At 38.5% G+C, this 27891-nt stretch overlaps 1 protein-coding gene across 1 annotated transcript in view; it reads right to left on the reverse strand.

The window, feature by feature from the left end:
• Positions 1 to 27891, reverse strand: part of LOC134540577 (tubulin epsilon chain-like) — a 41609-nt gene that overhangs the window by 13021 nt on the left and 697 nt on the right. The window contains exons 2-7 of the mRNA XM_063383397.1: positions 24079 to 24278; positions 17930 to 18045; positions 15119 to 15307; positions 9588 to 9708; positions 5860 to 5990; positions 1970 to 2110 (exon numbers count right to left, since the gene is read on the reverse strand). Coding sequence (XP_063239467.1) covers positions 1970 to 2110; positions 5860 to 5990; positions 9588 to 9708; positions 15119 to 15307; positions 17930 to 18045; positions 24079 to 24278 — 898 coding nt within the window. The remainder of the gene's footprint in view (positions 1 to 1969; positions 2111 to 5859; positions 5991 to 9587; positions 9709 to 15118; positions 15308 to 17929; positions 18046 to 24078; positions 24279 to 27891) is intronic.

Here is a 27891-nt window from a genome sequence, read left to right on the forward strand (position 1 = left end):
ATGTAAATAGAAATTAAAAAATTTATTGATTAGGGAAATTTGTACATGAAACGAATATTTAAATCGTCGAATGTTTCAAAAATATAGTTAATTTTTTTTTTACTCTTATTAAGGCCTAGATTGAGACTCAAGGAACTGAATAAAAGTATTCTTTTATTATTTGAATTAAAGTTTTGAATTTGAAAAAAATTCAGATTTGACCCTCACTAGTAAAAAATAGAGAAAAGATTTAATGGTTTTATTTTCAGGTCTATTTTTTTCTTAAAACAGGAGATTTCGGTGTTAATGTTATTAACTATTTTTTTATGAACTCTGTGAATTCATAATGATAGCATCATATACAAACAACATAACACCTAGTTGTTCAACGATACTTACTTCACCAAAACATTGTCATTCTGACTGATACATGATACACTTATACAATATAATACTTTGTAATAAGCATTTCTAACTACTGGGAACTATCAATAATAAATCAGCAAGTATATGTGCGTTAAAAAATGTATCAATGCCGTTACGTAAAAATTAGTTACTAATAAGTTTCAATATTAAAAAAAATTAAAATTTTTTTTTTAAATCTATATTTAAAAGGCTACATACATTTTGGTACTACCTCCACGCTAAAATAATTTACATTCAGTGAATTTTAAATGTAAAAAGGTTAACACTTTTGTAATCCGAGTTGAGTTTTGATTAAATATGATAGTTAATTTATGGTGTATTAACTTGCATTTCGGTGTTATTTCGGTTTTATCGCAATTAACCACACGATCGTGTCCCTAGTAACGACCCATCCTGCCAGTGCACAGGTGCAGTATACCACACACGATCGTGTCCCCTAGTAACGACCCATCCTGCCAGTGCACAGATGCAGTACACCACACGATCGTGTCCCCTAGTAACGACCCATCCTGCCAGTGCACAGGTGCAGTACACCACACGATCGTGTCCCCTAGTAACGACCCATCCTGCCAGTGCACAGGTGCAGTACACCACACGATCGTGTCCCCTAGTAACGACCCATCCTGCCAGTGCACAGGTGCAGTACACCACACGATCGTGTCCCCTAGTAACGACCCATCCTGCCAGTGCACAGGTGCAGTACACCACACGATCGTGTCCCCTAGTAACGACCCATCCTGCCAGTGCACAGGTGCAGTACACCACACGATCGTGTCCCTAGTAACGACCCATCCTGCCAGTGCACAGGTGCAGTACACCACACGATCGTGTCCCTAGTAACGACCCATCCTGCCAGTGCACAGGTGCAGTACACCACACGATCGTGTCCCCTAGTAACGACCCATCCTGCCAGTGCACAGGTGCAGTACACCACACGATCGTGTCCCTAGTAACGACCCATCCTGCCAGTGCACAGGTGCAGTACACCACACGATCGTGTCCCTAGTAACGACCCATCCTGCCAGTGCACAGGTGCAGTACACCACACGATCGTGTCCCTAGTAACGACCCATCCTGCCAGTGCACAGGTGCAGTACACCACACGATCGTGTCCCTAGTAACGACCCATCCTGCCAGTGCACAGGTGCAGTACACCACACGATCGTGTCCCCTAGTAACGACCCATCCTGCCAGTGCACAGGTGTAGTACACCACACGATCGTGTCCCTAGTAACGACCCATCCTGCCAGTGCACAGGTGCAGTACACCACACGATCGTGTCCCTAGTAACGACCCATCCTGCTAGTGCACAGGTGCAGTACACCACACGATCGTGTCCCCTAGTAACGACCCATCCTGCCAGTGCACAGGTGCAGTACACCACACGATCGTGTCCCTAGTAACGACCCATCCTGCTAGTGCACAGATGCAGTACACCACACGATCGTGTCCCCTAGTAACGACCCATCCTGCTAGTGCACAGGTGCAGTACACCACACGATCGTGTCCCTAGTAACGGCCCATCCTGCTAGTGCACAGATGCAGAGAACGGGAACCCCCGCACCTGGTCGCGGCCGCCTTGCCCCCGCCCCCGAGGTTGACGGGGCTGAAGCTGCTGGCCACGAAGTGCAGCCCCGGGAAGGGCACCATGTTGGTCGCCAGCTCGCTCACGTCCACGTTCAGCGAGCCGGGGAAGCGTGACCCACTGCAAGCAAACACTTCCCCTCTCTGCACATTGTCCAGGCACAAACGTGCGGCGCGTTTCACTTTTATCATATTATATATCGATGGCTTAGAATGAAAACCTCGTATCACAATTTTTGGACGAAAATACGTTTTTTATGTTTTTGGCTGGAAAACCTCGTATCTCACAAAATGTTTGGCTGAAAGAAATAAAATGTGCATCCTACTGCTTTCTATCGGGAAAAAAAGAAACCACGTATATCAGTAGGGGGGCGAAATAAACGGTTTTTTGTCTCTGCTGTAAAATTTGCATTTAATGAGATACAAGGTTTTCATTCTAAGCCATCGATATATATTTTTTTAATTACATGGTGAAAAATCTTTGAAATTTTGTGTTTTAAACTAATTACAACCTTAAAACTTACCACATGGATAGCAAAACGATATTGCTAAATAATTTTTCTTTAATGAAGATGTGCAAACAAAAATATCCATAAGAATTTCAAGCACTTAAAATGATTTTAGTAGTCACAGAGTAAATTTGCAATAAGTTGAAATACAGACCATAAAGACTTCACTTTTAGTGGAGACAGACATACGGAGAGACTCATATTCGAGGGTAATGCCTTATGGTGAAAATGTTAGATTTTTATGTCCAAAAATTAAAGGTGCAACCCATATGCAAAGGCAACCCTTCTGCGGGTAAATACAATAACAAAAAGTTGGAAAAAATGGTTTAAAATTAAAGAAATTAAGTTTACATATATATAAATTCCCTGGCTAATTTTTATTTTAAATAATTAATATATTTTTCAAGTTTCTGAAGAAGAAAAAAGGAAATCAACATCCAGCCTATCTTCACTTATTTTATTTCAAACCGAACTTTGCTATGCCCTTTCATATTGTGTTTGACTGCATTAAAAAACCATTTGGAACAAAATGCTTTAATGGTTTGGACCTTCAAGGATTGACAGGAGTTCAAGTAAATAAAGACTCTGACAGAAATTGTGCTCTTAGCCTTGTTCATCATGAAACCAAAAAATTCCAGAAACTAGGCTTACCAACTGTTTCCAACAACCCTAAGTTATACTAGCCAACTATTGAAATTCCCATTCCAGTAGAAAAACTTTAATGGTTAATTTCAGCGTAAATCAAACACTGCAAATTGGTTACTCTACAATTAAAACAGACAAATTAATTATTATTGTACATTTTATACTATCTACCGAAGTCAAAATATTTTCCGAAAAATCTGGTTTGAAAATTTCATAGTCCATACACCTAATAGTACTTAACACAAAAATGTACCCATCATCTGCTGCACACAATTCTCCTGTTCATATCTAGGTGTGTACTAAAATATAAAATAAATATATATAAATACATATAAACTTATTTACAACACTTTTGTACTAGCTATTTTATCTCAAGGCTTGTTACATTTGACAATAAAATGTGTGAACACTCATTTCTAATGAGGGCACTATTCATGTTTTCAAGTTTTCACAAATAATTCTGAATTTTCTTTTTTTTCTTTCACCCCTTTTCATATTACTGTTGTTTGTTTGTATTTTTGCCATGATTTATAAAGTATTTTTTTCTAATGTATGCAATGTTTTTATCACAAAGACAAACTGTACAGAAAGCATACGTATCATCTCTATAATGTAAGGAAACTCTTGCACATATAAGGCTCTGAATGCCTGAAAGTACTGCTTGGTTTTCCCGCTCATATATTAAATATTAATATATTTATACTGGCACCACAAATGTAATTAAACACACGTATCTCTAAATAATTATTCATGTAGCACTAAGCATAAAGATTTATGCAAGCTAAATAAATCAATGAATTATATAACTTAATAATTTTTTATCCAAACAACAACACTGCCATTTTGCATACTAATTCACTCAAAAACTCAGACAAATACAGATTCCCAAAAGCCAGAGCTCAACAATGAAACTACGTGATGATTGGCTTGTAGCAGTCAATGGGGAAACAGATGACAGAGATGCATTTTCTTTTGTTTGACCTTGACATCCCATCACTGATACAATACCAAAATCTTCCAAATTTATTTTAATAACATAAAACTGTTGGAAAACCAGTAAAATAACATACATGACTGTACAATCTTACAGTAACATGATTTTGTTTATATTTTACTGATGAATCATACAAGTTGGCAAGTATGCTAAGGTATTTGAAAGTAGTGTTTTATCGCATAATCGTCGCACATTTTATACTAAAATCAAGTTTCAAAAGTAGGGGTGCAACGTTTATGCGAGAAAAAAAAAATTTTGTTAGGTAAAGTTATTCATAAAAAACAAAACCGATTCAATGAAAGTACATTTATTTAAAAAAAAAAGTTTATTATACAAGAGCACGCCAAACAATTTAAATTAACAAGTCATGTAACAAAAACCTTTCTTCAAATTAAAATAGAAAAACAAAATTTGGGACCCAAACGCGAGCCACTTGAATCTGTGACGTGAACTAACACGTAACTATGGTCATAGTACAAACTTACAACGAAAGAGTGCGGGCTATCAAATGTAGTTAACTCTGCACTTGACAGAGAGCGCACATTGCATGAATTGTCAAGATATCGATATTCGACTACTTATGCGCGCTCTATACGAGTGAAATTAAGACTGTTTGGACGGTCCAGAATCTAACTTAACTTTAATTTTTTTATATTCGGTTATAATGAGTACTCGTTACGAGGATTTTTCCCGCCATTGTCAGCTCTCGTAGTAGCGAGGTTCTATTGTATTTAATTTACGGAAATACGTAGTTGTCTGATGTGTAAATTTTCTTTTAAAAACGTTTTTAGACGTTATAACGTTCATCTTTTTGTCTGTGTCGCCGCGGTGTACCGCTTACAAAAATGTAGCTAGCGCTCGTTGCAATCATTAATGTTTGGTTATGTTGCTTCCCGTATAGAGCGCGCACACGTAGCCCAATATTGATATCTCGCCGAGTGCATGCAGCGCGCTATCTCTGTCGGGTGCCGAGTTAACTACATCTGATGGCCCGCTCTCTTTCATGGTGTGTATACGGCGATAGTTACGCGTTCATTCGGCTTGCATTTTGATCACAGATTTTATTTTTCTATTTGAAGTTGAAAGGTTTTTGTTGCATGACTTATCAATTTAAATTGTTTGGCATGCTATTTTATACTCCACGTTTTAAATAAACGTACTTTCCATGAATTTGTTTTGTTTTTATGAATAACTTTATCTAACAAAAAAAAATTCCCACATAATCATCACACCCCTACTTTTCAAACTTTATTTTAGAATAAAAAGTGCGACGATTATGCGAGAAAACACGGTATAAAAATATAAACAATAACAACGAAATTTGCTATTTTAAAAATGATACTGCCCTAAAAATAAAACCATAAAATATTGTCCCAATATTCATAGGTCAACTATGTATGGTATTTGAGCGGTAAACATAGCATTATGTAGCGGAGAAACGACGATGAAGGTTTAATGCAAGTCCCTTGAATTGCTTTCCATAATCTGTACCAGATGTTCAGTTTGAATATTAAGTCTGGGAAAAAAATGTGCTTTAGCCATTTTTCACTCTTCTAAAAAAAAACTAACAAAATAGGTAAACAGAGAACTACTAATCCACCACCAGAGTATCAAATGTTTTTCGTGAACAGACACCACTCGGATGTCTTGAGCAGTTTTCTAAATCGTGAGGTTTCTTCCGGAGCTCTGCAGAGGGGGGGTCATCTAGCCGGGGAAGGTCACCTGGTGAGGTGCAGCAGCATGTTGACGATGATGCTGTTCATGTCCTGGAAAGGCTTGCAGCCCGCGACGAACCTGGACGTCTCCGGGCATCCCGAGCTCGTCTTCAAATGCTCGCACATCTCCACCAGGGCCTGGCGCAGAAACAAAACCTAAACTCCCGTTTCACATTTTTTTAACTGGAAATTTACGGAGTTATTCTCATGTCTACTTAAAGCTAATTGATTTAATAACAAATCCATCCTTTTATTTTACGTCCCCCACAAACTACCAGTGTTACATTATTATATAAAACACTTAAAAAAAAAAAGAGACAGTGTTTGACAATTCACAGGCATGCCCGGCTAAGATGAAAACTGTTCCTTGCACGTGCGCACACTTGAAAGAATGTCCGCAGGAGTTGCAGGTACCTTGGTGTAAAACTCTGTTGATGATCATGATATTATTTGAAAACTGTTAAGATTTAAATTGGAATAAAAGAATTTTTAATTAATTTTGAACTTTATTTTTTTCTTACAACAATAAAACTTCTATTTATTTTACAATATTGCTCCTAGCGAAAATTCACTTTCGCCGATTGTTATTAACAGTTCTGTGCCTTCACGAAATAATTTCCCTGGCGACTCCGTCGTCTAGGTACGAAGATACACGGGAAATAAATCTTGGTGGGTCCATGGACCACCCAAGCCTACAGCACACGTCTGGGGCCTATAAATTCTATCTATACAACTGTTCGAAACTGACAAAATAAAACTGGTTAAAAACTTAGTAGCGACACAGCCTCGGCACCCAGACGTGAGATTATTTGCCTTGATTCACGCCTCATTCACGCCGCCCCTACACGTTCTGTCGGCACAGTACTTGAACAATGACCGACGAAACAAAGCACAGTACAAGGACATGCAGAACAGTAAAAACTGGGGATTTCCCTGGAAAAGCTGCCTTCCTACTGGCTAAAACAATTAGGATTCGGTGATTCCCCGCTCAGAGAACTCTCCCACGGTTCTGGCGAAAGTCTCAGACTCTAACTAACATGGGATACGATAAAGTATTGCCTATCATTTCAGCACCACGCCGTCAGGCCCCTATCTTTCTTTCATCGGAACCACTATCCTTCATTCTAGAAACGTCACTAATACACTATAAAACACAAACAAATGTAAAAACATAGACAAAAAAAAATTTAATTAAATTAAATACTGAAAATCAAACATACATTAATAAAAACCTAGCCAGCTAAATGAAAACCAGGGAAAAAAAATAGTAAAGAGGGTTTTAAAAAAAAACTTGAATATGAAATTAATTACAAGAATATTTCTAATGAGTGAGTGAATATAAATTAGGTCACTGTGACCTTGAACCTAGATAACCAGTTGATCCCTTCTGAATGACAAAAACATAATTTATATTCCTTTAACAATTACTCGTAAAAGCTAGGGTGGGCAGGGAGGGTCTTGTAACATTACAGGTGCAATATTATTATTGGTATAGCAAGTATCATCACTACAAAAATTGACACTGCAAATGTATAGATTCTGAAATACAGACACTGCAAAACTTGCTTACAGCAGAACATTTTGGAAATTTTGGTCTCTGAAATACCCTCTTTTATCGCATTATTGTCGCACGCGCGTAATCGTCGCACCCATATTTTAGGCCGTCAAAATTGGGATAAAAAAACTTCTCGTGTAAACTCACATAATGTTTTTGGTCCCGCTAGTAGATGCCAAGCGCTTTGTGTAGGTATCTTTTCCGTATAAAACAATGTATTTTAAAGTAGAAATCTAATATATCATTCTGTCATTACGACTTACTTAATTAATTAACGGAAAAGTACGTAGTTGTCTGACGTGTAAATTTTCTTTTAAAGACGTTTTTAAAGTTATTTCCTTTATCTGATCGTCTGCGTGCCGCGGTGTAGGTATATTTTCCGTATAAAACAATGTATTTTAAAGTAGAAATCTAAAATTTAATTCCGTCATTACCACTTATTTATTTCATTAACGGAAATACAAAGTTGTCTGACGAGAAAATTTTCTTTTAAAGACGTTTTTAAACATTATTTCCTTTATCTGATTGTCTGCGTATCCGGGCGTACCGCTTATAAAAATGTAGCCAGCGCATCATTCATGTTTGGTTATATTGCTTCCCGTATAGAGCGCGCGCACGTAGTCGAATATCGATATCTCGCCGATTGGATGCAAGGCACGCTCTCTGTCAGGTGCCGAGTTAACTACATTTGATAGCCCACATTCTTTCGTGGCGAGTGTGTACTACGACACATTAGTTCATGTCAGATTAAAGTGGTTTGCGTTCGTGTTCGCGATTTGGTTTTTTTATTTAAAGTTGAAGAAAGGTTTTTGTTTAATGAATTATTAATATAGATTGTTTGGCGTGCTCTTGTATACTCCACCAGTTTTTAAATAAATGTACTTTCCATGAATGGGTTTTGTTTTTATGAATAACTTTACCTAACAATTTTTTTTTTCCGCATAATCGTCGCACCCCTACTTTTCAAACTTTATTTTAGAATAAAATGTGCAACGATTATGCGAGAAAACACAGTACATCACAATACTTTTAAGAACACCCAACATGCAACTTGGAAAATAAACTGCAAAAAGCAAGAGCAGATATTACGTACAAACATCGCAAATATCACAATACATCGGTGATATATTACTCTAAATCGTTTTAACATATTGCACTTGAACACATTATTGAAATTTTGTACGTTTTGCGACGAGTACAACTTTCGAATCCTTGTAACTGTATGTTTTCTGCGACGTCTTCAACTGGACTGAAGTTGTTACAACACACCATAAGACAGTCCAAACCAACAGCGACTTTACGGTCGAATCAGCCCGTTCGGTACCGACTTCTGTCCAGCGGCCAACGAACAAGTGACCAAGGCTACAGAAAACACAGCGCCGCTAAGTCTAGCCAGCAGGTCGCTGAACTCGGTATTTGTGGTGTTGTATCGGGACTGAAGCGCTTGCAACACCCGCCATCCTACAGGCTGCCTCGATCCCCAGCCTCCAATCAAGGAGCGAGAACCGCGTGGGAAAGAGCATGTAAGGAGGTTAGGCCCTGACCTACCCTCAACATTGATTCTTGTAAAGTGGGGGTTTTGAGAATATAAAAAAATATTATTTCTTGTGTTATGTTTGATTTTGCAATATTTGTCTTTGCATTCCTTAGATGTTTTTTTCTATAAGTCCTTTTTTTTTCCTTTGGTGACTTCTGGCGGAGGTAATTATAAATTCAAGATTAAGCTGCATTTTGGGAAGAAGGAGTAAGGAAGGGTCGCCCAGCTGGCGCCAAGAGGTGTTTGAAAGTGCTGTGGCGTGACCTAGTTAGCTGTGATTGGCCAAGTGACGTTTCACTTTATTTGAGAGAAAATCGCTGTAGGCTGCCGCCATATTGTGCCGGAACTATTTTTTTTATAGGTTGCCAGAAGTTATTGTAAGCTGTTAAATAATGGTAAAGTATATGAATTTGTGGTTTAAAATCTTGTATCTTTTTTTTTTGTTAAACTTATGTTACTTTGAAGTGTGTGTTTGGCTGAAGTAAGTGCAAATGTTGACCGCGGAGGGAGAGAGAGGGAGGTAACGGTTAAATGGAAGAAGCTGTGAAAAAAGGCAGTAAAAATAAAGTTTTTCTTTGTAGTTGGGCGTTGTTAAATTTATTACTGGAGAGTTACCCACTACAAGCGCGTCGCAAGGGCCTACCTTGTTGTGCACGGGGAAGACACAGGTGGCGTGACGTAGCAGCTCCCTGGTCGCCAGGGCGACGTTGTACGGGGCGGTGACGACGTCCTCGCTGCCGGCCGGGTACACACACGTCACCAGCCTGCGGGGACCACAGCCGCGAAACATCGGAGTTCAACGTCCGCGGCAACTTGTGAAACAGAAATTCTTGGGACAACAGAATTGTATCCCCTTGGAAAGGGTACCTTTCAGACTTATGGTGGCTGTAGTGTAGGTGGGTAGAAACTGGAAAGGTACCCTTTCCGATTTCTTAAAATACATATTATTTTCTCCTTTAAAATCATGTAAGTTATCCCCTCTAACCTAACCTTACCTAACCTAGCCTAATCTAGCCTAATCTAACCTAACCTAACTTAACCTAAACTAACCTAAACTAAACCTAACCATTCCGAGCACAAACGTGTCGCAAACTGGAAAGGTTTCCTTTCCAAATTCTTCATGATGCATAAAATCATATACTAGTAGGAACAAGGCCATTACAAGGATTTTTGTGGAGGAAGGGGTCAGGTATAACAATCTATATATATAAAAATTTAGCTTCCGTATGTATTTGGCCGCAAAACTCGGAAAGTATACGATGGTTTGGATTGAAATTTTTACAGAACATTGCATCTTAACAGAAGAGTGTTTATATGAAATAAAAGTTTGGGAAAATCCACCGGAAAAGTCGGAAAAAAAAGTTTCTATAACTAAATATCATGGTCACCCAACTTAGTTGTGACCACGCTCGACGATGCTGTACCATTTTGTCGAAGTTCAAGCACATCAGGCTACTCGACCATTGTGCCTTGACGACTATAATTTACACAAATATGCATGGTTGAGCGAAAGAGCCATTCTAGCGGCTAAAAATGTTGACGTACACGATATGAACAATAGTATTATAAACAGAATCGAAGGTGAAACAATGACATACAAATCTATTGATTCAGTAGTGCACCAAAATGAAGCAGTGAACTTTCCAACGGAATTTCTCAATTCACTCGATGTTCCAGGATTACCACCACATATTTTGAATTTGAAAATTGGTGTGCCAATTATATTGCTTCGAAATATCTGTCAGCCTAAATTATGTAATGGTACACGATTAGTAGTTAAAAAATTAATGGATAATCTTATTGAAGCAACAATTTTGATTGGACTTCATAAAGGTGAAGACGTATTACTTCCACGAATGCCACTTATTCCGACAGATATGGCGTTCGAGTTCAAACGACTTCAATTTCCAATACGCCTTGCGTTCGCTATGACCATCAATAAAGCACAAGGACAATCTTTGCAAGTGTGCGGTTTGAATTTAGAAAATGAATGCTTCTCTCATGGACAGTTATATGTCGGGTGCTCCAGAGTCGGTAAACCATCTGATCTATATGTTTATGCAAAAAATGGGAAAACAAGGAATGTAGTCCTTCCATTAGCTTTACAATAAAAATATTTAAGCTAAACACATTTTTATTTCTTCTATTACATTCCACAGCCATGCACAGTAAAATATTAAATTAAACAATGAATTAATATTAAACTGTGCCACAGCAAAGCGTGGCCGGGTTTAGCTAGTTATTTCATATTTTTCAATGAGTCAGTGTTCTTTATAATTTAATTTTTAAAAAAAGACTATCACTTTAAAATCTCATGGAATAGAAGACTTCTATATTTCCAAAGTTTAAACATAGAAATTTAAGAAATGGATTTTTTTTTAAGAAATGGAAAATTGAATTTTTTTTTATATTTTGGGTTTTATTTAATTACTGTCTTCAATACTTTATTTTTAGTCAACTGTTTGATGATGTTAAAACAAGTCTTAGGTCCACGTGGGCAAACCGGCATTAGATACAGACCACATGCAAACACAATTCCTGCCACTTCGGTGTACGAGGCATTTTGGGTAAGATGGTGGGAGGAAACACGTTAATTGTAGCCCACCAAGGATTTAGGATTACAATATCTCTGTAACCTTATGAAGCTAAGTTGCAATTTTCTCATTCTGTCTGCTTTGCTTGTTGTTCCTGCAAGGAAGTGGTCTGGACTGGACCCACCGACCTCCTCCTGGCTGTGTCCGTGGTAGGGAGGGAAAAGCGGGAAAGATTTTGGCTGGATTTGATCTGACAGGTTATAACGTTGCATGGTGGCAAACGGAAGCTTACAGCCAGTAGTGGCCCTATACATTGCAGGGCCCTCTGCTATTTAATTTCTGGAGGCCCTCCCCAGAAAAATTTACTCTTTCGAACATTTTAAACCCAACCAAGAACTTGAATTTTGACGACAGTTTGGCAAATTTATCTTGGAATATTACAAAATTCTTTCCTGCTAAATTAACCTCCGGTCACGTTTATAAATGCTCAAGATGAAATTTCTGTTATAATCACATTGACACCCGTAGCAATAAATTCTTTGAATTTTTTTTTCTTCTAAAACAAACTTGAATTAAAATAGGTATTGACCACCACTTTAAGTTAAAAGATAAATATAAAATTTAATTTTCCTTTTCCCTTTTAATGTCCATATTTTTTTAACAGAACACTAGACAAACGAAATAAATAAAAATGAAAAGCAAAGATTGCAACTCCAAGTTAATAGTGGGCTCCGAACCACTTCAATACCAACTGTACTAATAAATTTGAGTCATGCCGAGGTATTGGGATCAAACCCATGACCCTAACCACATGAGCAAGATGTGTCAGATAGGCTACCTCATAAAATTAAAAAGACACTAAAAAGGGAATTAAGATATAAAATCAGATACTTGACCAACACTAAAAATTACAAAGGCTTACTAATAACCACTTTAGAAAATATTCTTAAACATTTCTGTTATGAATTAAAAATTTTATCCACCTGACAATTTATTGTGTCTATTTGTTTATTAAAAATTGTTGGTATTAAACACATTCTTTTCTTACACTGGCAAAATATCAGCAATATCATGAAATATCGCGAGCAACACAGTGGGTTACTAGTTAGTATAAAATACGTTTCTACTAAGCTAATATTTATTCTAAAGTGCATAAAAGAAAAATTAATCAATTTTAGCAGCAACCTATTGCACACTCAGAACTTTTTACAAGAGTCGATGAAATACTTTACATGACGCGTTGGCACCATTAACCTTGTGTGAACACGTTCTTTCATTTCCAGTTTACGAACAGTAAGTTTTTAAATTAAAATTCTTTACAGCTAGCAGCATAATCGAGGCAGTGACTTTTAGTAGAGTAACGGAAAGTGCGACGCCCAGAAGTTGGGTGATGGCAGAGAAGAGAGTTGAAGAGGGAAAGGGAGAGAAGGGGGGGGGGATAACAAAACAAGTAGTGAGTCAGTAAATTGTACGACTCTTTGGAGGTTTTTCGTTGCCAAGCTTGTTACAATATGGCAGGGGTAGATTACATGATTTGGGGGGGAGGGCCACAGGGGTAAGTGCAACCACCCATCCCCCCCCAGAAGGATAAAATATGCACTGGATAATATGACTTCTGAAGTAATAAAATAAATTATACTAGGTCCAGTCTCTTGGTGCTCCTAAAAAAGTCAATCCTGGATATGCCCCTACTCTATTCCAAACATCCACTGTGTACTACTTTAATATTTAGTGTTATCATTTAAGGCTCAGTCTCACATGCAATGTTACTATATTTTTTTTTATTTTTGCTTCTTTAGTATTGTTTAAGGGTTATTTATAAACATTTAATAAAATACCTCCATTGAATTTGTTGTTCTGTAACCAATATCGTCAACGGATATTCCGTAAATAATAAAATTGGTGCAAAAAGTCGCTATGTTATTACTTGCACAACTTTTTACATCCATTATATTATACTACGTGAACGTATGTTTAAAATGCAAGAGAGGTAACGAGTTAACACTTCATTGATTGATGTGTTACACACGTAATTGGGCTTTCACCTGATGGCAAGTAGTCCTCTCCTCTTTCTCTTTACTCCCCCCCCCCCCCCCCCACTTTTTTTTGTCTTCTCCTCAGATCCTTTGCATCTCTCATCCATATCATTCCTTCATCCAGCCCATTCCACTCCCTCTCCGTCATCCCAAGGGAAGTGTACCTAACTCTTTCCGTCCGTCCCCACTACCTCCGGAGCTTCCACCCGTGGACACCTCTGTGTACCCTAGTCCCCAGCAGCCCCCAGCCCCCCTCTCCCTTCATCACTTCATACAGTCTAACTAACCTCTCCACCCTTGTGATGCTTCCCACCCCAACTCCTTAATCATCCCTCTTGCCCTTCCCTTAAATAATATTAAGGACGAGAAAATTAAAAATTCATCACAGTGAGAATTATCGAGATACAGCGAAACCCCTTATTTACGTTACCGTTATTTACGTTTTCCCGTTATTTGCACTATATTCTTCAGGTCCCGTTTAGTTCCCATTTAGTCCAATACAATACTTTCACGCGAATTACGTCTCAAAAATCGATTCCATCCAGCTATTTACGTCACGTAACAACCATAGTAGGCCTAAAAACATTGTGAAAAAAGTAACGTTTATAGTCGGCAATGAACATTTTAAATCGCCTAATATACATATTTTATAATATGAAAAGTTGCTTTTATTTCTAAACATATAATAATTTTAGCCTAGGCGTGTAAAAGTCCGAGTAATTATAGCAGGAGACAATCTAAAATGTACTAGGGAAAAATGTAAACTAACTCACGAATGTTTAAACGTACCGGGAATGTCGGGAATATTACGACTTTACGAGGCTGCTTGTAAGTTGTGATACTATATTTGTATCACAACTTAGCCGAAATACTGGTACGAGACATAAACTTCACAAGATAAAATGAGCGGAGTCTTGGTAACTGTTTAATACGTATTTTATAATTTTGGAAATATTGTACAGTTGACGCATATTTTTTAAACTAACCATTTATTTCTGGGAATCGTAAATAATTAACTATTGGTATCAAGACATCACGATGAACGTAAACTTGAACATGTCACGGCAGCGAGAAAACTGGTGCGTATACCAATAAACTGGTATTAGAACTGGACAAAACTGGTACACGGGAGGTGGAGCTTATATTTTTTTCCGCTAAGCTCGCATCTATTGGCTGGCTGCTGATGGAACGTCACAAGTCCGGGCGGAGCGTTGAGTGAGTTATACTGCGCATGCGCAGCTCAGAGAACAGAGAGAGCCAGCCGGCGGCTACGCCGCGCCGTAACAACAGCTGATTGAGTACAATGACCTTTCCCCACGCACGGCACGCTATTGACGGTAAATTTCCAATTTGCGGCCCTGTTTTTTTAATTTTTTTACTGTGGTGCAATGCGTATGTGTAATGTAGCCCGTATTAGTTATGAACGCTGCAGGATGCGACTGTATTTTAATTAACTTTAACGTATTTCTTACTTTTCCCTTTATTTACACTTTCCCGCTTTTTACACTTTTTTACTTTGTCCCCATGAAAAGTGCAAATAAGGGGTTTTGCTGTATTTGTTTTATCGTCCGGGTGGATCGTTGGCGTGCGAACGGGAGTGTCACCTGTCGACGTGCGGGTAGAGGTCGGCGAGCCGCGCCAGCAGGCTGGAGCCCAGGCCGGAGCCCGTGCCCCCGCTCAGGGAGTAGAGCAGCACGAAGCCGTGCAGCCGGTCGCAGCGCTCCGCCGCACGCCTCACCGCCTCGGCCAGCCGCGGCCCGTGGCGACGCCCGTGCTGGTGGAAGCCCTCCGCCCTGCGTGCCCACACCGCTCCTCCGTCCCAGCTTCGTCCACACGCACGCACGTTGCATTCTATAACTCATCTAGAATTTCGCCAACAGTGCGGGGAAGCTAACCCTCACAGCATAATTGATATTTTATTTTTAAACATAAATATTGCCAGTGTAACCTAGAGTGTCATAGATTTGTATGTAAGATTATATTACGAGGGTTTTTTTTTTTCAACCTCTGATCGGCTGTAATAAAAAAACGGGAATGAATTGGGAAATTATTTTAATGTCAAAAGAAACGTACATCTTTACTCTATTTTTCCACATAATCACCGTGCAGATTGAGGCATTTGTCGTACCGATGCACCAGCTTTCCAATACCCTCTGCATAAAATGATGCCTCCTGCCTATTCAGCCACGTTTTAACAGTGCCCTGCAGTGTGATTACAGTTTCATTTCTTCATGGCATGCCCATTAATCGATACCCTAATCGCTCGTACACGAATCGACACGTCTCGTAGTGTTTACCCCCTTCAACCAACCATGTGGAGCGGCCAACTCACACCTCAGTTGGGTTTGATCACCCTCCTTACAGTCCGGATTTGGTACCGAGTGACTATCACCCTTTCCCCCACGTTGAAAGAGTGGCTTGGAGGATGATGCTTCAACACCAATGATGAACTGCAGAGCACTGTTAAAACGTGGCTGAATAGGCAGGAGGCATAATTTTATACAGAGGGTATTGGAAAGCTGGTGCATCGGTACGACAAATGCCTCAATCTGCACGGTGATTACGTGGAAAAATAGAGTAAAGATGTACGTTTCTTTTGACATTAAAATAATTTCCCAATTCATTCCCGTTTTTTTATTACAGCCGATCGGAGGTTGAAAAAAAAATAACCCTTGTACTTTGATAAATTTTAATATTTGACATCTATATTACTTTCGATTGTGTAGATGAACTTTGACATAAATAAAAACAATGATCACTGCAGAAGGTAATTTAAAGCAATATTTTAAATATTCGTATCTAGCGTTGCCTTCAACAGTTGGGCGCACAACACGAATCAAAAGATCTTAAAATATTAAATTTAAAAGTATTTGCCGGCTAATTTATAACTCAGTTAGAGTCATGAGTCCTCTATTTCTCTACCGCTGGGATAGTATCTAGTTGCAATTATTTCTTTTTTTTAACCCACATAGCTGATGAAACTTCATGTACCAATACATTACTGCCAATCATATTGACACCTGAACACTTTCTTCATTCATTATACCAGTTTGGTGATTTCATTCCAATTTAAATCACCTAGTTCTTGGCATACAATTCTTTAATTATTTCATACAGCAAAACATTTTATTCAGAACTCACTATTAACAATCCAAAACTTCCATTTTCATTTTAAAACTTTTTTTTTCATTACAAGTCAGCAAAGATATTGCACTTCTTTGCAAAAACAAAGCACATAAAATAAAATAATATTTTCTCATAGCGTTCATTCGAGTCCAAAGACAAAATAAAAGTTATTCAGTTTCATAGTGCTGTGAATATGGCATATTTACAACAGATATTTAGTAAATATTATCTAATAGCAGTAAAAAGTCATGCGTAATCCTTAAGAGGCTGCTCCAGGTGAAGAGGGATGCTAGAGCGTAATCCCAAGGGCCACTCCGGCGAAGGATTCCAGAACGTAATCCCGAAGGCCGCTCCGGAGGAAGGAAAGAGAGAGAGAGTGAGAGAGGAAGTGAGAGAGGAGAGAAGAAAGCAAGTAAAAAGTCACACAAATCTTCACGACTCCAAGCACTTGTGCGACCTTCTCCGCCACCGAATTAACATTTAATAAACATCCAGAGAGAAAAGTTGAGAATGCATGAAAGACAAGAGAGCTTTCATTATAAATTTGCAGGAATATTACTTAACTAATAGTATAATGACAACAGGATTGAATAATCAACATGCGTGTCAAGTCCAAGATTTAGTATGGAAGTTGACTATGTAGTCAACATTGTTTTTGCCTCGCTCGACAACTTGCTTTTTTTCATGCTTTTCCCTGTGACGATGTTGGGTTTGCCTGTAAAAGCAGAAAGTCATCGACTGTGTGCCACGCTCCCGTTTCCGGAGTTGAAAGGGTCTTAGAATCGAGCGAATTTCAGGTGAGTTTGCAGATTCCTCCCATCAGGGGAGGGGGGGGGGGGTGAACAGGGCCGGCACGTCCATACAGGCGAACTAGGCGACCGCCCGGGGCGCCAAGTAGCTGGGGGCGGCACAGCACGACACATAACAGCTGATATAATATGTTTAACGATTATTGAAACTAGATGAGAATGAATTTTTTGTAACAGTTTGGAATGTTTATATTGATATAAGAAATTATTTAAAGTGCACGGTGACCTGTTTATGATTTGTAATAAGTAAAAAAGTAAAAAAAAAAAAAAACACAAGCCTGCTTACGTTTGTTTGCTGACAAAATCCTAGGCTTAAGTGATGTATTTTGAGGCAAGGAAAATTTTTTTTTGGGGTGTCCGGCCGGGGGGGGGGGGAGGGGGGGGTGGCGTGGCATTAAGGTTTTTCGCCCAGGGCACCAACTGACCTTGCACCGGCCCTGTGGGGGGAATCAAAGGCCCGTGAGCCTGTTCCCAGCTCACCAGTTGTTCCCCGAGCCCGGGTAGCTGGTGATGAGGCACCGGCTGTCGAACAGGTGGCGTAGAGGCCCGCGGGAGAAGCGAGCCACCACGCTGTCTTCCATGTCCACGCACACCGCCTGCAACCAGGGAGAAGACCGTGCTGTGGATCGCGATAACTAAAGGTGTATGAAAAGAGCATTTAAAAATTTAATTTTATAGCATCTATTATGTGATTTTTTAGCACTTTGTAGCATTTTAAAAAAAATTGTTTACTCACATTTATTTTTTGTTGATTTTGTTGTAAATAATTAAAGCATATGTACAACGGCTACTTAATAAAGTTTTTAATGCCTACAGCACTACTTATCTTAGCTTAAAGGTAACTTGTAACTATTAAGTAATGACAGAGTGAATTTTAAAATGGAGTTCGCACTGTTTTTGGGGATTTCAGTTGCATGATTTGAAATTATTTAATAAATGTTGAAGTTTCGCAAATAATCGCGGTGATTGAAAAATTTTGCATATATTTAGCATTTATCGCAATTGCGAATTTCATACACCTCTAACGATAACACCTAAATAACACCGCCGAAAAGCATGTCAATGCATCATTTAACACCGGAATGCAAGTTCATACATCGTAATTAGATCCAGAATTATATGGTATTATTTTTAGGCCAATTCAAAAACAGGAGATTTTGGTGTTAAGTGTTTTTATTTTTTATGACTTCTGTTTATTCATAACTACAGCATATTATTTAAACAAATATGGAACTTAAATTATTTTGACTAATATATATTGCACAATAAAATAATTTTTAGTAAGCATGTTTAACTATTTAGAACAAATAAAAAAACTGGCTAGTATTTGTGTGGTTGGAAAATTTACTGGCATAATGTAAAACTGAGTTACCTACTAATAACAGTTGCAGGATAAAAAAAAGTAATTATTTTCCAATTTTTTTTTGTAACATACAATTTCCTGCTAAATAAATTACATTTATCGAATTTGTCATATTAAAACATTAGGTGTTTGTGATTTGAGTTATTTTTTTTGTTTATAAATGCTGATCAGTTTCATGATATTAGTTGCATTACAGTGCTTTATGGTGTATTAACTTGCATTTAGGTGTTATATGGTGCATTGATACGCTTTTCGGTGTTATTTCAGTTTTATCATAATTCACCATATAATCTTATCCCAAACCATAATGCTTCGAAATTCAAATAAAATTATGAAATTTATCAGCACTTTAAGGAAAACTTAACTTTAATCATATATATTTTTATTTTAATATATTAAAATTAATTAACTTAATTTTATCATCTCGAAGTTTGTACCAATCTGTATCTTGAAGCGGCCCGCCGCCTCGTTTGTCGCTACGTCACAGCCTTCCCACCCCTCTCTCCTCTCTCATCTTTTCCTCGTGAGTTTGTTTCCCCCCTCCTTTTTTCAGCTTCCCCACCGATGCTCCGACCGCAGCGCACTCTATGCGAGGCTTTATAAGCAGCCGTCGGCTGTGCCTCGGCCTCATTAGCTTAGCATACTTTGAGCTGTGATAAGCATGTGATCAGTTAGTTTGTTAGGCAGTGGCGGCGCCGAGGGAGAGACTGCTGTGGTTTGATTTTGTTTGCTCGCACGAGATGGCCGTGTGGTAAAGTAGTTACAGTTTTCTCCGAGGATCCCAGCGTTTAAAGTAAGGTAAATGTTTGCCATCATGCAGGTTTGTCTTTGTATGGCTGCTGGGACCTCGATGGTTCGCCTATTCCAGGTTCTTTTCTCTCTTTCATGCCGCGGTTTGCATTGCCGTCCGTTCATGCCTATTGTCTCCTGATGTCGTTGTCCCTTAATTTTTAAGCACTGTAAGTGCCGGTGTCACGAGTTGCCTGCCTGAGTGACTTTGCTATGCTTTTGTCTTTCCTATCTGTTTCTCGCCACGTCTAGGGTAAGTCCTCCCTCGGGCCGTGCACTTGTTACGTATGGAGAGCCCATGGTTCGTAGGAACCTGTAAACGGCCATGCTTGCCTTGATATCTAATCTACATGTTACGATTCTTTAATTCTCTTTTTTAAATATTTTCTTTTGTAACTTGCTTGTTGTAGCTCCGCGCGGAGCACGTTGGTACTCTATGTAATATTTTGTTAGATCCTCGTATAATTTCTAAAGTAAACCTAAATTTCTGTATCATGTATGGGTGCTTCATAGTCACGTAGCTTGTATCATTTTAAAGGTATTATTCGCTGGTGTGCTATGGAATGCTACATTATTGGGCAACGCACACGTTCTTTGTATTTATTCAAAAACATGTTATTTAACTTATTTAACGCAAATTGTAGCGTAAAATGTATGACCGTTTAAGCTCATGAGAATTGAGATTGCATCACGAATGTGTCACATACTTAATGAACTTTGGCTGCGGCCTTATTGGAGCATATGTTGGTGAAGAAATTATCTGAACTTAATTGTCCTCTTTTCGTGTCCTTGTGGACCGGCATAATCTAATTTTGTATTTTGTATGTAATGTGTGAACGTTCAGGGAAAAAATTTATTAAAAGAACACAATTCTATTAAAATTATTATTCTTATTCTTCCAATTCATAGCAATCTGTTTATAGCAATTTATTGTAATTGTTTTTACAAGACACGCTCTGCTAGGTACCCTTAATAGAAAGGGTGAAATTATACAGTCCAATAAGGTTGAGCGTCGTGTGTAACTTGGTGTGAATAGTTGGGTGTCTTGTAATCTTCTTTGTTCACACCACGTTGCAATCTAAGTAGATTGGGAATAAAATAATTTTACTTTACTTGCATCTCTTATCAGTGACTCATTTTTTACATTCCTGACGGCTGCTCCATACGTTTTCCAAACACACAACCACTTGCAGATTTATTTTTATTCCGAATTGGTCTGCCCAAGACATTCATATATTTCGAAAGATTTTGTTTTATTTTTATCTTATATTGTCAAAATGGCACTATTATGGTGAAATTAGCACGAAGAATTATCTTAGTATATTATTTGTTGGAAACATACTATATTTATGAATAAAATGAATTTATAAATATAAAAACATTAACACTGTAATCTCCTGTTTTAAAAATGAAATTTCCATAAAAATAAAACCATAAGATCTTGTCCCTGGCAACATTTCCCAGACCATTAAGCCCTCTAAGCTGTCTCCACTTCTCATTGATCGACAACACAGTCCTGCTCTTTAGTGCCAGGCAGATAATACAAAGTGAATATTTTGCAACAAAATTTGCAACTCTATCAAACGTTCATATAAGCCTGATGCTGTTGGTTGTGCAAGCGGGAATATATTCGACATCAGATACCGGAACAGTAAGGAACAGATTATTCACATGGAAAAGGTTGTTAAATGAATGGAGCAACAAAGGAAAAAAAAAACATCACGGGCCTGACGGGATTGGTGTGAACCAAGCAGTGATACACAAGCGAAAAAGAACTTTAATTTTTTAAAAATTAAAATGCAAATATCCGGGCAGTAATATCGGTTTCACTGCCTGTAAAGAATTGTTTGGAAAGTTCGTGGAAAGGTATGTGACCTATGTGAGTTGAAGGTCACTTACAGGTGAGCAAGTAAATCAGCCAACTGAAGATAGTACATAACTGTTTATCTACTTTTATCTTTTATGCAGTGTTGTATTTGTCATAAAAGTCTTCGATGGTAGACTTATAAAGATAAATGGTGTGACATATTTATCATTGAGTGTTATTCTACGCATTTATATTACCTACATAAAGAATATTTCCCTACAAATTTTGGAACACATTAGGTAAGTAAATTAGCCTTGCTATTTATGGAGACTAATGCTTCAGAATACGCGATTACGAATAACACAAAAATTTTTAGGAACACATTTGTCATGCTAGGTGAAGGATTGGTGTAATTCCCTATTTAACTAACTCAACTGATGATGTCAGCGGACTGTTTGCCCTCATGAATTCTTTAATGTTATTTATTGGGTGTTGATATACTTAAAATGTAATCTCAACGTAATTATAAGTGCCCAAGTTTTGTCGTTTTATTCTAAGTATGTTAAGGCGTAGATGTCATGTCATCTCTGTTTTGCATCGTGGCATAAACCTTTATGCTACTATTACACATTCACAAACAAGGGAATGTGCAATATGGCAATGGAGTCAGTTTGTCTGACTTGTCTATATTCCGGCTGTTCACGTCCGGACGTATGATAGTAAATTTTGATAGTCTTTGGATTGATATACTAATGCTTGAATTATATTTTTGCTTTACTTTAAGTTTTCATTGTATAAATTGTCTGCACTGTGGGTGCATCCCTAATTCAAGCACCAAGCTGTTAAGTAACTTACGTGCAAGGGTTTCTTGTACGGCACACTTTAAAGTGATTATTTCAGTAGAATTGTTTGACATGCCTCGGCCAGTTAATGCAGTGGTCTGGGTTTAACAGACGGTTTTTGAGCCTGAAAAATTATTCTCGTATTATCAATTTACTGTCAAGTTTTGGGCCTTATTTAGAATGGAATACATCTCCCTTAACTGTTAGATTTTGCGGTCGTTACAATGTGTAACCTAGTACCCTCTTTATGAGGTGTTGGTGTGCATGTCACAAATGTAATAAATAAATAAATAAATAAATAAATAAATAAATAAATAAATAGATAAAATAAAATGAATAAAAATAAAATTGGCACACATGCACTATTGTTATATCCAAAATAAGTTTTTATTTTTGTTTAATTATAACTTTTGTTGCTCTTTCACCATCACAAATACACATTCTCTGCATGCCCCTTAACAGAAGGGGCTTACCACGTTTCATTGTAGTTTTGTCGAGCGCAGATTTTAAGATTGTTACGACCCTTGGTCCTAACAGGCTTCAACACTTTCATCCCAGATGCAACGAGTTCAAATCCCATTTACCTTGTACTTGTTGAGTTTATTTGTTTCTAATGACACCACGCTCTCGACCATATGTTAAGCCCACGAAAAAAAATTAATTTTATGCATTTGTACGAAGCCAACCTGTTGGAGAGACTATTTTAAATGTGAGTGTGGGTGTGGGAAAGAAAATTCTCTTTTTTTATGTACATATAGGTCATTCACAAGTATAGTGTTACATATTTATCTTCTATTATGAACTTTTCAGTGTAAGTAGTTGTCGAATTTTACGTCACCACTATATTACAGTTGCAGGTAAAGAATTTAAAGTTAAATAGTATATTGATACTAAACGTAAAATGGAAAATAATGGAAATTTTTTTAGATATGTTAACAAAAGGAATGAGCCCATTAGTTGGTAAAAATAAAACACAATGTATATTTTATTTGTTTCTATTAATTTTTTTTAAAAAAATGCAATTAAAATTATGTGTGAGCTTCTGTGTAAGTACAGCTCGGATAAATTTCCCGTTTCACACAACATTTTCCCCGATACCAATGAATGAATAAATGAATAACGAAGACTAGAATATTTTATTTATAGTAACTAGACTACGATGTAATGGGTATTTGGCCGAACAGTTCCAAGCGTTCAGACAACTCACGCGTTCCAGCAGCTAAAACCGCTTGGCACTGTGAGACAAACATGAACAGCTGCAGCTAGTCCGAGACGAAGGTATTTCATTTTCTCCGTCATCTTTAAGTCAATTATTTTATCTTGCATGTCGGCTTTGAATATATATACTGTATAGAAGTCGCGAGTGGATAGGATTTACTCTACCTTTTTCAGAAGCGCATGATAAGCAGCTTGGGAACTTCACCGTTGCAGTGCGCTGCCGTAACGCCCTGTATCGTCTTAGTTGTTATTTACACGTTAGAGCGCAGCACTGTCGCCTGCTGTCATTCCCCGCACCCCCCAACTATCATTCACTGCAGCTCAAGGTCGTTCAACGGGAGGGGGAAGGGGTGTTTGAAGAGTTCGACACTTGTCCGCTAGGGACCACCACAAGTCGATGCCCTAGAGATGGTGGCGATTGCGGCAGTGAATTAACCAACTACCTCAAATCCGTATTAGAAATTTTAACCTGGGCTGGCGACTTCTATACAGTATATATATTCAAGGACGTCGGTAGTGATGATATATGGAACCGATGGAGAGAATAAAAAGGGATAAGACGTCGGCAGTTCAGGTTGAAAATCGTTGGGAACTCGCCGGCGGGGCTCACCCTGGCGGAGACCCCGGCCTGCGTGAGGTCGGCCAGCGAGTGCAGGCGCCCGGGGGCGTGCTCCGGCACGTGGAAGAAGCTGTGCAAAGCGTCCTGCATCTCGCTCGCCGTGCCGCGCCGCTGCGCCTGGCGCTGGAACCCGTGCTCGCGCAGCGCCAGCGGCCAGAAGGCGGCCCCGATCTGGTTCCCGCACTGCCCCACTGCGACAAGACAGCGACCGTCCCACCACCTTTCGATGCAGCGTTTCCTGAATACATAGCACGGTAAAGGGTTCAGACGAAAAAAAAAATTGTCTGCTAGTAAAAAATTGAAACAAATGCAAACAGTTTTCCCTATTATACTTTAACTTCTCTTCGTCGCAGGGTTGGTTTGATCTCGCCCGATCACGGAAAACTCTTTTCTCCTTGTACGATCGCCGTAAGTATTGATAGCCGTAATTTCAGTGGACCAACTAGGGATGATGAGCTGTCTTGAGTTTAGGTGTCAGTTTTATTTTTTTATTTTTATAATTTACTTATTTCGTAATGCTCTGAAAGAAACAACGTGATTCAAGCCTTCGCCATCACACAGACTTCCACATTATTTTAATCATCAAAACTAATTTAAAACAAAATTATAGAACTAATATGAAAATTCCAAAAAAAAACCTTGAATGTGCTATTTTATAGGATGTATGACTTCGCAATAGACCATCACCCAAAATAAAAATGCTTCCACAGCCCGAGTGACGGCAGAACTTGAGCATGATATTTTTATCGTCAAATTACTATCTCTGGGGAATTTCCATGACTTTTCCAGGATTTCTGAGTAAATTACCTGACTTTCCCTGACCAATTCCAACTTCCCTGACTTTCCAGAACGTGGACACTCCGAGAGCATTGACAGAACTCATCATTAGGAGTAAATGGGTGTTAAACCCACCCACTCACGGCAGTATCTACTACCTTTCCCAACTCTGATTGTCTTAGAGGTGGTGGGGGTAAGTGATCCGACAACATCGATCCAACATTCACAAGGACATAAGCTCGAATCCCGATCTGGCCTGATTTCTGTTTTTATTATGGCTTCAGAAAATCTCTCCACGCAAATGCTGGAGTGATTCTATGCCACTGGCCATGAGCCTGATATCTAGGGACTGGAAAAATTTGTGGGTTCAATGACCACCAGGCTAGACTCCACGATCCTGTGCACACTCGGGCAAACGTCGTCTGTTCACTGGCTGCTGACTTGTGATTGGGAGACTCGTGATTCGATACTGCTTTGACTGAGGGTCTATAATTGGCTCACAGTCCTCCAGGTTAACAGCGAACCAATGGCAGAATTTGCATACAAATAGCATATCGCGAAATGAATCAGCGAATTTTGCAGGTCTCTACTGATATCCTTTGTAACGTTTCAAGAACTGGCTGGCACACAGTCTTCTCGAAGTGCATAGGACAACTATCATATTTGAGCAGTAAAACATTATGTGGCAGAGAAATTAAGATGTAATGCAAAAGTCCCTTAAGAGCATTCAAGAATTTTTATCATTTGTTTTGTGCCTGAAAACATAACTTTTAGCCATTTTAACTCTTCTAAAAATACAGTTCAAAAACTTAATCCAGAAACAAAACTACTTATTGGCCCTCAGTAAATTGTTAAATGCTTTTCGTAATCAGACCCTACTTGGATATCTTGAGTAGTTTTGAAATTGCACTTTTTTTTCCCCCTGAAGCTCTGTACAAAGAATGTGTGCCCGGGGTAGGCGGGACCCTAAACTGCATCCCACGTAGCGTTGAGGCATGCTGAAAGTTTTGCACAATTGACTCGAGTTAGTCTGTCAAGTCAAGCTTGATTTGTGCTCGTTTGGATTCCGACTTTTGAAGGTTCATGCTGCACAGACTTGTGTCTGGAAAAAAAAATAAAGGAGAGAGTATGTCTTTCTGCAGTTTGCGTAGCACGAAGACAATGAGACACAGAGCTGTGAAATTTAGTTCGTCGATTCTACAAGGTCGAGAGCCTTGTTTGCATCGATATGAGATTTTTTCAAAAATATATATTATTTCTATTTTAATTAAAATTATTTAACAATTAATTTTGGATCACATTCTCCCGATAATTTCCATGGCAATGGCTGTTACGTCATCAATGACACTTTCTTTGTCTCCTAGCAACGGCTGTTGCAGTGTTGATGCTTTATTCAGCTCCAAGGCAACATCTTTCTTTAATCGTCTTTCCCACCATATTGTTGGATAAATAAATGGGGATTCACAGACTACAACCCTCACCACCCCTGATACCACCACCCCTCCACAACCACTAATCGCACATTACCTTATATCCTCAAAGCCCAATTCTCCGCCAGCCAGCCACCACATAACGTGCAATTCGCCAAGAGCAGCAGTTCGGTAGTGCGACATCATCAGTGCAACGTTATCAGTCCCGCAACCAAATCAAGAACTACATCTAGTGTTTGTCGCATGTATGACATGCCTAAATTCATGTGATTTTTTTTTAATGTACCTAATGTACGAATGAATCACACAAGACCGCCATCTTTTCAAGGTTTCTGAGTCTTCCAAGCAGATGCAGCATCGTGGTTATGCATTTCCATTTCACATTCAAAAAATTACTTCTGACAAATGCAGTATACCGAGGGCTAAGATGTTTAAACATCAAAATCAAAACTGGGTCTGTCACTGTGTTTATTGTCTTCCATGTCATTATGTTCCTCGCAGGCTCTGGCAGGGGTTTGTGAGACGCCTGCCCTTTTCAGATCTCTCTGGGACACTGCAGTGTACGGATCCCACAAAGTCACAGCTACTACAGCATGGGGCGTGTTATGGCGACGCATGCCTTCTTCTTTTGTGCACTACGAAACTGGCATTTTTTTTTATTCCTTACAAACATTGAGTGAGTGCATTTTGGGGGTGAAGGATGGGATACAACCACTGTGCCCGCTTTCATATTTTTCTTTTTGTTAGTGGGAATAACAGATTTTTGAAGATTTTCAAGCATAAGCCCTTCCAGCACGCTAACATTTTAAAAGGGTAGTTGATGAAATTAGTGGCTCCTGAGAAATAAGGTAAATAAAAATGAATAGTTTTTTTAGCTCAATTTTTGTTTTGAATGCTGAAATCCTTGAAAAAAAAAAATTTATTTTTTCTCCCCACAAAAACCTATTGTTTAAGTTAATATTAATACCAGCCAAATTTCCTGGGAGATGTAACTTCTAACACTGACAGTGCAAACCAAACTAAAATTAAAACAAAGTTAGCCCTATGTGTCATTTATACGCAAATATCCAAAAAAGGAGGGCAAAATATGGGTTGCAGGTATGTGAAGAACAGGAAATTGACAAGGGGGGAGGGGTTGATCGGTGGTGTTCAGACTCCCTTCCAGGATTAAAAAACAAACAAGCAAGAACAAAATAAGAAAAACATAGAAAAATAGCTTCTCATAGATTATAAGGGTTATTATATGACTAAGTGGGCTACAATAATGTATTTCATCCCCATTATAGCCAGACATGCCTCGTACACACGTAAGCAGCAGGAAATGTTTCCTAGTAGTAAGTACTTATATATCTTACGCCAGTTTGCACAAGTGTTATTGTAAGCATGTCATCAAACACTGACATGTGTGTTTCATGTATTTAATAACATTAGTATCGACTATTAAGACGTGTTTCAAAGAAATCATCAAATAATTAATTTAAGAACAGAGTATTAAAAACTAATAAACAAAATTAAAATATTAAATGTTTATCTTCTTCAAGCAAAATTACTTAAATATGTAATAAAGTAAAAGTTGGAATTCTGAAACTTTGCTTTT

Source organism: Bacillus rossius, chromosome 17 (genome assembly GCF_032445375.1).
Source record: "Bacillus rossius redtenbacheri isolate Brsri chromosome 17, Brsri_v3, whole genome shotgun sequence".
NCBI lineage: Eukaryota > Metazoa > Arthropoda > Insecta > Phasmatodea > Bacillidae > Bacillus > Bacillus rossius.